This window comes from Carassius gibelio, chromosome B7 (genome assembly GCF_023724105.1).
Source record: "Carassius gibelio isolate Cgi1373 ecotype wild population from Czech Republic chromosome B7, carGib1.2-hapl.c, whole genome shotgun sequence".
In the NCBI taxonomy this organism is placed as follows: Eukaryota; Metazoa; Chordata; class Actinopteri; order Cypriniformes; family Cyprinidae; genus Carassius; species Carassius gibelio.
Window position 1 is genome coordinate 11,865,166 of NC_068402.1, and position 10,371 is coordinate 11,875,536.

The 10,371-nt window shown below is 33.6% G+C and overlaps 2 protein-coding genes across 3 annotated transcripts; both read left to right on the top strand.

Annotated features, from left to right (window-relative positions):
- Window positions 1–282: 282 nt before the first annotated feature.
- si:ch211-196f2.6 (immunoglobulin domain-containing protein) lies at window positions 283–3,435 on the top strand. The gene is made up of 5 exons (XM_052560322.1): window positions 283–575; window positions 1,714–2,064; window positions 2,156–2,288; window positions 2,448–2,496; window positions 2,926–3,435. The coding sequence occupies exons 1-5, from the start codon at window positions 524–526 to the stop codon at window positions 3,205–3,207; spliced, it is 867 nt and encodes a 288-aa protein (XP_052416282.1). The 5' UTR covers window positions 283–523; the 3' UTR covers window positions 3,208–3,435.
- Window positions 3,436–3,907: 472 nt separating this feature from the next.
- Window positions 3,908–8,056, top strand: nat16l (N-acetyltransferase 16, like). Of its 2 annotated transcripts, none has more exons than XM_052560019.1 (4): window positions 3,908–4,199; window positions 4,809–5,005; window positions 5,894–6,118; window positions 7,098–8,056. In XM_052560019.1, exons 1-4 carry the CDS (start codon window positions 4,094–4,096, stop codon window positions 7,665–7,667), a joined length of 1,098 nt encoding a protein of 365 aa, XP_052415979.1. In that variant the 5' UTR covers window positions 3,908–4,093; the 3' UTR covers window positions 7,668–8,056. The 2 variants fall into 2 exon arrangements, with proteins under 2 accessions (XP_052415979.1, XP_052415980.1); XM_052560020.1 differs by having other exon boundaries at window positions 4,083–4,199; window positions 4,796–5,005.
- The last annotated feature ends 2,315 nt before the right edge of the window (window positions 8,057–10,371 follow it).

Sequence of the window (10,371 nt, forward strand, 5' to 3'; positions counted from 1 at the left end):
TGTATTTTCCATTAACATATTTGGATCTTTCCATTGATATGGCCAGCCCTTGCAGTTTCCATTAAATGATTCCATTTCCTGAAAAATGTAAAAGTTACAACCTGTAATATTTTTTTTCTAGCGTGTGTTTTTTAAGCTTATGTGGTGAGCATGACTTTGTTTACAGTTTTGGCATATTCATTTTTAAATATCATATAATACACTACTTGCTTTGTACTGTTAAAATTGAGGTGCCATTTCTGAGTATAAGATATGCTTGGTGGAAACTCCCACGTTCAAGCGTCATTTCCTTCTTAGAGACATCAAAGATCTGACTGAGTTGGCAATAAAAGTAAAAGAAAAAAAAAAGAAAGACGATGAAGTTAAGGCTCATTCAGTTTAGCTGATGGTAAGACTAACTGGTAGAGAAGTCTAGTGTGAAGTCAGTATAACAACAGGATAAAAACAACAACAACAAAAAAATAACAGACAAAGCAGGAAACAGGCATTTAGAGAAAGCCTATGTTGGTTTAGCTCGACAATCATGAGCAGCAACTCTCTTTGCACTCTTCTCATCCTTGCCTTCCTGGAATCAGGTAAGTGCATATTGTGTGAATTAACTACAGAACATTTTCATAATGTATTTTAAAAAGCGTATAGACAACCAAAAAGTCTGTGGTTATTTAGTTCGAGCAGACGATGCTAAATTTCTTTGATACATTCAGAAAAAGAACAGTTTAAGCCATGGAATGACAAAAAAATGATTCTATGGTAAATCAAGACATCTTGATACTGATTCCATGCATATGCTCACACAAGCATAAGCCAACGGCTTCACGTGCACTGCTGACTGCTGTCTTACTAACTGCACATTCACTGATAACATCTTACACAAACAAATCATCGACCACATGATTATCATATTACTTAATATTGTACCTGAGTATTATCATATTATAAAGTATTATACATTTTTCATTAATGGGTCACTTTTATAGCATATTTAATTTTATCCTGTGATTCACTTTTAGAATTCACATTGATTGATTCTGATTTAGCTTATGTCACTAAAACAAATTCCTTGTATGCGCAAGCATACTTGGCAATAAGGCTCTTTCTGATTCTGATTCTGATTCTGACAACTAATTTGCACAGATGGTTTCTTTTTTTCTTTTCTTTTTTCAAAGATTAATAAATTTAAACACACTGTACAAAACAACTAGGTTTTTTCCAAGTTGCGAATAAAATGTGTAAGATCATTGTAGTATATTTGACAAGAAAATATTTATTTTCTAATTCAGTTCCAATTCAATTACTTGCTGTTTCTTTTTTTCTTTTGCAAATGTTAAATGTAGAAGCATTCTGATACTGAGTGAAAATTTTTTTCTTTACCTTTTTTATTTTTACTGTAGCGCAAGTTTCTTTTTTCGCTTCCAAACATAGCTGCTGTCTCTAAAGCATTTTTGAGGGCAGTATATAAATTGCCGCAACCACTTCTGAAGCTAAATTGAAAACAAAAGCTTCCATAATAGCTTCAGATGTTTAAAGAAGGTAATGCATTATTGTTTTCAGTAAATAAATTTTAAATTATAAAGACTTACTGGTAATAACTTTTCTTCATCAGTAACAACACTAAACAAACTTTACTAAGCATTCATAATGCAGTATTGTTTATATTTTGTCTCAATAATCTATATAACATCTCAGTGTGTTTTCATTTGTGTTCTTTAACAGGCAAATCAAACAGTGGTGTATCTATTAGTCACAGTCGAGATGGAGATGGCCAGACCATTACTTGTGTCCTCTCAGGGGACGAAAACATGACACAAATCAACTGGGAGATGCTAAAAGGCCCGAATCGCACGAAACTGGGCACATATCACCCACATTTTGGAATTCACATAATGCCAGAATATAAGACTAAAGTAAAGCTCCAGAACAAAAACTCTCCTCATCCATCGTCATCCCTTTTCATTGAAGTAGCATCAAATGATAGTGTGCTGATCTGTTGTGCATTCATAACATTTCCTTCGGGTAAACTTGAGCACTGTACTGATATCAGTATCAACACGTCTGTAAAGAAAGGTAAAGTGTACACATGTAGTCCTATACATACCTTGCCATTCCTTTGGGACTCTTGATTTTTTTGTGTGACTTTTTTTTATTTTTTTTATAGGTTTTACATATGTGGAACCAGAACCAAGGCTGGGAATATTAGGAAATTTGGGTGCAATGATTATTGGAACTATTCTCTCCCTTTTTATCCTGACCATCCTTTTCTATTTATGCAGAAAAACCTGCTGTAAAAGGTAGAGGTCACATCTTACAAATATTTACACAAAACAGTAAAAGCCTAATATTTTTATACTTATATAGTTGAGACCAAAACAAAGCCAAACCTGTATATTAAGCTCTTATACATATTTACAAAATCAAACTGAAAAATCATGGGAAATTTGACCTTGCAGGAGGAAGTCCTTTAAAATACGGACATACCTGACAGACTCACCGGCTGAGGTAAGACATAACAGCTATAAAGAAGAAGTTTAAATAAATAATACACTTTTAAAAAACCATTTTACTGTTACATTTCCTGTCATTTAGATGAGTATGGTTCATATTCTACCATTATAAATGTTAAATGTGTCTATTCACAAAAAAATACTGCAGAGTAAAAGTGTGAGAACTGCATTATAGTGAATTTTTAACTGGGCCACTTCCTTTCAGTGTCAAATGCACTTTATTATAGTCCGTGACTGCATTTAAGATATCAGTTTCCTGTTATTTTCTTAAGAACGTGCGTGGTTGTGGTTAAAGATTGAGCGCTGCCAATTCTCATGACCCTTGTTTGTGGCAACATTATGATTTATACAGTATGTACTGCTTTAACACATTTTAATAATAATAATAATAAAACCATTCTAAACAGTAAATCTCTCATTTTAGACATTTGCTGAAGAATCAGATGATGCACCAGCTTCTCAAAGTTCTGCGAATGGCTTTGACCCCTCAAAACTTTATGCCAAGATCAAAAAAGACATTTTCTATGGCCGGCTGTGGAAGTCTTACCAAGGTCAACCCAAACCCTGGACACAAGGTACCGTGACTGATCAAGGACATGTCTATCACCTGCTAGGACAGAGTCCCTTACCGCAACGAAATGTGGAGGGCAGCCCCTCGAGGCCAGAAACAACAGAAACTACTGAACAACATCTCAGTAGTTTTTAGTTTCCAGTCTTTTCAGAGTGTTTGAGGAACCTTGTCATATTTGTGTAATGTAAAATAGCTTAAAGCAGACTGCAATGCATTATATAAAGAAAATAATGACTTAATATTTTGATGTAATATTAAAATAAATTAATTAATATTTTTTTGTTTTTAGTTTAAGATAAATACATGTTTTCAAAAATTAATAAACTTTTCTGTGGGAATCTAACAGACATGCAAGTCTCAAGTCTTTTTTTATGGGTCAAGTCTTTCAAGGCAAAAATAATTTTGAATCATTTCTATAGTTTTGCTGCAATTCATTTCATTTATTATTGTTTTGCTGAAACTAAAACTGCATGGTATACATTTTATTTGAATAGTTTCACTATCCAGGATGGAAAGAGAAAGAGAGAAAGTAAAAAAAAAAATACTAAACAAATTATTATTTTTCTTTTTGTAATTCTGTTGTTCCTATCTTAAAATATGATCAGTGCTATTTATTGTATGTTATGCACTTCCGATATCTAGCTCTTGTTCTGGTTTATACTTGGTGCTCGCCGTTGTAGGTTTCCACAACATTTTTATCTTTCAACCGAGGCCTATTAAAAAAAACAGCAATGTCGCCTTCTATCCGCTTGGTGGGGCTGCGATACTGTTATTGAAAAGAAAAACTCTTAGGAAATGGCTTCATTCCATATCTCGAGAAGGCTAATGTGTCTATCTCTTAAATGATATTGAAATGTTTTCGTAAACGTAGGAGAGATCTTTGTACCCACTATGTATAATTATTGACATACGGTTAAAGATCAGACGCATTACTTGTTAGCTAACCAAAATAAAGATGTCCATACTGTTTAAAGGCTGGACATTTTAAACAGTACTAAAATCCTGCAAGAGTTTAAAGTCCATGCTAAGCCGAGGAGGCAAACTGTACTGTCACATACTGATTGTGAATGTCTGGATCACAACGCCAAAATCACATGACTGTCGATACAAGTACGCCTCGCGCCGCGGTAAGTCCTGCAGACTCCCAACACATTTCCTATCATAACACTACACTACTAAAGAAATCTTCTGGTTTTAGTTTATGAAGATATTTTAGGCTAAAGTCGCTTCTAAACTTATTTTAGTCATGCTTATGATGTGTTTTTGAAAGTAGGATGTTTGCTTGTAGTTGATTTTCAGCAATCACATGATCATAGCAAGACCAAATTGCTGTTTCTTAGTAGTAGACTGTCATCATATATATATATAACTTTTTGCTTAATTTTATCCATAGTAATATAATTAAATGGTCTCATAAATTGTTGCTACATAGGCTAAGTAGATCTGATTAAATATTTAGGCTAATAATTTCAATCGATAAAAATTATGGTTTTAATTTATACATTTTATACATTTTATATATTTATATATATATATATATATATATATATATATATATATATATATATATATATATATATATATATATATATATATATATATATAATACAATTATGTATTTTATATTTTTTATATAATGTTGTTTTAATCTGTTTGTTTAATTGTTAACTGGAACTAGACACACACACACACACACATACAATATCTGTGTTTTACAATCCAGTTAATCCATGCAGAAGTAACAATGGATTCACACTGTGTGGGTGAAAGTGATGGACTGACCTTCTGTCTGGCCAGACCAGAGGATTACGATGACGTGATGGCCATCTCACAAGACATATATGGTGGCAATGACTACCTTCCACATCGCTATCACTCCTGGATGACTGAGCCAGAAAGAGTGGTTATTATAGCCCGGAGAGATAGGAAGCTGGTAAGAGATACAAGAGGAAAATGTTTTAAATTTGAACCTCAGCCAAAATCTGTAAGGAAATATTGTAATTTTTAAATTGCACGATTGTTGCATTAATTTTTCAGTTCTACCTTGATTTTAGCAAGTAGACACACTTACTTTGTAATAAACATATATATTATGTTATAAACTGAAAATAGGATGTCCAAGAAATGACATTAACATAAACATGTTTTATAATCAGTGGACTATTCAAAGCACTAACTGTTATGATAAGAAAAAGTTAATGGGTAAAGTAAATCATGATGTGTCTATCGAGAAATTCCATGCTTGCAGTTCGCAAAAAGACAACATTTTATCTTGTGGCTTAAATGAACCACATCAATTTGTGTGTTCTCTGCTGTGCACATAATTGATTGACTCATTATGACCCATATACCTGAATGCAGTATCTGACATTTATAACACTGGACAGTTTTGCTCTTCATATACTCAGTCTAGGGTGGTCAGATAAGGCCAGCAGCGCCAGTGTAATTGTTTGATTCTATCATTAGTATTATATTGAACTGTTAAACACTACTAAACCTCTACCGGCTGCCCTGAAGCTCCATTAAGTTACTAGGAGCATGTTTTTTTTTTTATTATTATATTGAGTCTTAAGAAAAACGGACTTTTTCTCTTTCTGTTAACTAACATTACTTTCTAAATAGTATATAAATATTTTTAATCTCAAAGATAAAGGAAAATCGATTACTCCTGCAGCTTCCAGTATGTAAAACAGTGTTACTGTATGCTGCTTAAATTTTTGCAAACTGGAATTTGCTGTCATAATATTTTATGATCGCAATCATAATCACACTGGTGCCAGTTATTTCAACCTTTGCAATAATTATTCCTGTGTGCCTTTAGGTGGCTCTGGAGTCAGGCCTACTGGTTGATGGAGGTGAAACTGTAATAGTTGAGGGATTAAGAGTGTGTCCAAACGAAAGGGGTTGTGGTCTGGCCGGAGTGATCCAGAGATTTGTTGATGGCTACATAAAGAAGGTCTACCCTAATGTGAAAACCAAGCGCCTCACTAGAGGAGATGACCCAGGGCCTGAAAAACTGAGCAAGTTCAGGCTTCTGGCCAGACGGGTGAGTTAAAACTGGAAAAGGGAGTTCTATAAATTAACTTTATTTAATGTATCATGAACAAAAATTAATGAACAATTAACAATAGTGAACAATAATGAACAATAGACTAAATAAATAATTTATGACACCTAATTTATTAACAAACACATGGAAAGTATTAAATAGTTAAATGGAAAACGTGTTGTAGCATCATACCTTTATCATGTCTTTTAATATGTTCTAAATCAGCTGCAAAAGTTATTCATAAAAAAAGTGTTTACTAATCAAAATGCTTTGCAATCTGCATTTTGTATCTCTATTATTTTTGATAGTTGTTTTAAATTATTCTTTTTTTTCTTTACTTCCTCTCACTACCTTTTCATCCATACCACTAATAGATAGTTTTCAGTCATCTGACCAGTCGAAGATCTGGAGGGCAAAACACAAAAAGAACTGCAGCACAAGCCTTTTAATTTCCCATATCTTTCCTTCCAATCCACAAATATTTAGATTACCTTCCAAAATAATAAAATGAAGACATGTGAACAAAATGCACATGTCCTCAAAAAGTTTTGGCCATTTGCAATGCACATAATGCACCTTCTGCAATATTTCAATCATTAAAAACAGCGTGACATTATAAAATGTTCATTGTGAAAAAATGACTTAAAATGTATTAAAATAATGACATTAAAAGATCTTATTCAGTACACATCTTAGTGATGATGCATACTCTATACAGGGTTCATCCACTTGCCTGTACAAAGTATACATCATCAGTATACTGAATTTGGTCTGTATTATCAGCATCTTACTTTTGTTATATTTACTGCATACTTATAGAAAAAAAGAGCTGGCAGTCAGTGGAGGAAAGCCTTGTTTTGCCCTTCAGGTTGACTTTTCTATAAGGGCGTGACGTCACATGAAAGCTATGAATAGTAATAGTGATACCACTAAAATTAACAGTATTTTTTTTTCTCTTTGTGTCTTTATCAACCAGGCCGTTCTTTCCCTATGGGGGGATTCTGAAGGTTTTGATAGCTTTGTCTCAGGTCTAAAGGACAAACTGGTTGTGTCAAATGAGTCTAACAGTAGCAGTCCTTTAGTGCCAGTAAAGGACTTGGAAGCCCTTAAGACCCTTCTCTTGGATTCAGACTTGTCTTCTAGACTTCAGCTTCCAGGCGGTGCGATCATCCAGGATTGGCAGCCTTTGAAGCTCATGGAGAGTAACCTTCAGATCTTGGCAAGGCGAAACTTGACGTGGTTTGTAGATGGTTCTGGTGGGAAACCCCTGTTCATGAGCTTCCACACACCTCCCTATCCTATTCCCTTTAACGGAGGGTCTCTACGCTTTAATATTGACCTGTACGGGACAGACACTTCTTTAGCAAAGAAGGCACTAACAGCTCACCTGAACAGTGTGAAAAGTGAGATTCAAGGCTTGGTTTTGGTTCATATTTATATGCATCAGACTCTGTGGGCAGATTTAAAGCAGTTTTGTGAGGGCCATGAGACAGTGAAACAGCTCCGGGATTACTGGGAGCAGCTGTTTTTGGAAAGAGAGCCATAAAGATATCTAAAGAGGTTTGGAGAGAAAAGAAAAGATGGTGGCGATAAAGAAAGACTTAATTTTTTGGTGATTGATGTTGTATTAGCCATAATGGAGTTGTCAGCTTTGTTTAAACAAACTATTTGTTCAACAAATTAAATCGGTTTAAGCTATTGCACAACTATATTGTGCCTGAGGCACAGTGAAACAAACTTGCTGAACTCATTACTTAAACAGATGCTGATGTCAGAGACATGAAGAATGTACTTGTTCCTCTGTGCCTCACGAGTACAGTACAGGATGATTTATGAATTGAAAGTTTGAAATGAAAAGTACTTAAAACTGATTGTTTTAAGCATTTAATGTGTAATATAATACATTAAAAGGATGGCTTTTTTATCAATGCAGAAAACTTGTGTTGTTTAATATATTTGTGGAAAAGTGCACTGTAAAAATATATCCATTAATAATGTAATACAGTATCTAACAATACTACAAAAATATATAATTTTAACTGTTAAACAACACTTTCAAATTTAATTTTAATTTTTTTCAAAATAATGAATACAATAAAATCCTAAATGACTTACTGTTTGTACGGTATATTACAGCTGTTAGGCAACTGGTAACGGCAGTGACAAGAAAAAGGGATGTTAACACGGTGGAAAATCAGCCTCTTTTTCCACTAGGGTGTTTTGTAATTGCCTTTCATGATGGGAAAGCGCACGAGGAGTCCTTGGAGAAAATGTGTGACGTCTTAGAAACAGGCAACAGTGTAATGGATGTGCTGAGAATCTATCCATCAGCAAATTATTCCTCTCCTCTCTCCCCATGTTGTTAATCTTTCTCTCTTTCTCTATCAAATTTTTTCCTGTTGCTATTCTGTTTTTCTCTTCTCCGTAATACTCTCTCTTTACTTTGCAAACATGATTTATGTCTTTCCGTCACGGTCAGCCCTTCCATCGTTCTCACTGTTCCACCTCTGTCCTTTCGTTTCTCCTCCTCCATTAGTTTCACGTCACTCTTGCTCTACTGAAGCAATTGGCTTGTCATTACACTCATTTAGTTCCAGTTCTGTCTCTCAAATAATGTCCATCTGTTCCTCGAACCAGACCTTATTACAGAGCGTCTCATGACAGAGCAGATCACCTTCTCCCTCATTCTTTTCACGAGCACACATGAAAACACCCATCCAGACACACAATTACAGCCATCAACTTCATTAAATGCAAGTAAGTGGAGACATCTTTTGCACTCACAGTTGAGTTTTGTAAGGTGTATTACATGCATGCTGTTATGAAAAGCTTAAAAGACATTTATTTATCCAGATTTCTTCTTATTTGTAACTTATGTCACATTTATATTTTAACTTTCAGATCCTTTCTAACATGCATTATATTTTAACATGGATATTGAGAGACTGAATTATTAACACGAGTAAGGCCTAGTCATAATTTCACAACTGCATCACTGACTTACTCATTAACAACTTAGCTGTCACTTCAGAGCACAGACTGGATGGTATTTGGCACTCAATAAATGTCAAATATTTGTTTCATTATTTTAAGATTTAAAAAAATATTTAACATTATTTTCTTATTCAAAATGTTAAATTGTACAAAATAATATTTTATATTGTATTTAAAATTATATTAAATAAGTAACCTATTAACAGTAACCAGAAGTGTGTAAAGTTTATGCTCAAATGAGAAATGCTTTTTGAGCCAGTTTTCCACACACAGATTAAACCAGGGCCTGGACTAAGAAGAAACTGCTATAACTGACAAAGAAATTTAATCTTGGATTTGACATAATCTGTGTCTGAGAAACAGTCTTTTACTATCAGCCACAGAGCAGGCAGTCCCAAAGAGGGCCTCTTCCAAGAAGCTTTTATGAATGAAATTCAGTAGACAAGGCATTCAACATGGTGAGAAAAACATGCATTATCCTGTGGACCCAATATATAAGAATACATGACACAAAATGAAAGAATGAAAGATTTCCTCTGCGTGCTGCATGCAGCAGGAAATACTGAATAAAACACTAAAACTTTTGAGGAAGCAAGACATGAAAATTAGCATGATTTATATATATATATATATATATATATATATATATATATATATATATATATATATATATATATATATATATATATATATATATTTAAATATAAAGATATAAATATAGATATAAATCTGCTTTTTATGAATGAAATAATGAAAGCACACACACACACACATATATATATATATATGTAATACATTTTTGTTATAATACAAAATATTATATTGCACACATTTTTTTAATTAATTAATATCTTGCAAACTACTTTCATTTGTCATAGTTGTTGACCTTGTCAAAAATAAGATAATTGGTTGCTTTATGATCTCTCTGGAGGATCTGGAGGGCCTCTAAAGTAATCATCTCTCTTTCCTTTAGCAGCACAAGTACAAACCAAAAATAGGTTTACGCTGCAGATGGTCAGTTGTCTAATAATCATAGAAAGATGATACCTAATGAATCACAATAACAATTTCTTTCAGTCTAAATTGCATTTTGTGGGTCATATATGACCTTGGGGAGGACTCGATGTATGTGTTTTTGCAATTGAATGAGTGTAGTTTCTCCATTAACACAGACAATGCATCAGTAAAAATACATTTATGACAATATCGGGTCCTGGAATTAATGCCTAGATTTCCTAGCAGGAAAGAATGCACTT

Coding starts and splice junctions, on each gene's coding strand:
- nat16l (XM_052560019.1), top strand. CDS start 4,094: ATGCTAAGCCGAGGAGGCAAACTGTACTGTCACATACTGATTGTGAAT. Junction 5,006..5,893: donor CCCGGAGAGATAGGAAGCTG/GTAAGAGATACA, acceptor GTGTGCCTTTAG/GTGGCTCTGGAGTCAGGCCT. Junction 6,119..7,097: donor TCAGGCTTCTGGCCAGACGG/GTGAGTTAAAAC, acceptor TTTATCAACCAG/GCCGTTCTTTCCCTATGGGG.
- si:ch211-196f2.6 (XM_052560322.1), top strand. CDS start 524: ATGAGCAGCAACTCTCTTTGCACTCTTCTCATCCTTGCCTTCCTGGAA. Junction 576..1,713: donor CCTTGCCTTCCTGGAATCAG/GTAAGTGCATAT, acceptor GTTCTTTAACAG/GCAAATCAAACAGTGGTGTA. Junction 2,289..2,447: donor AGAAAAACCTGCTGTAAAAG/GTAGAGGTCACA, acceptor TTGACCTTGCAG/GAGGAAGTCCTTTAAAATAC.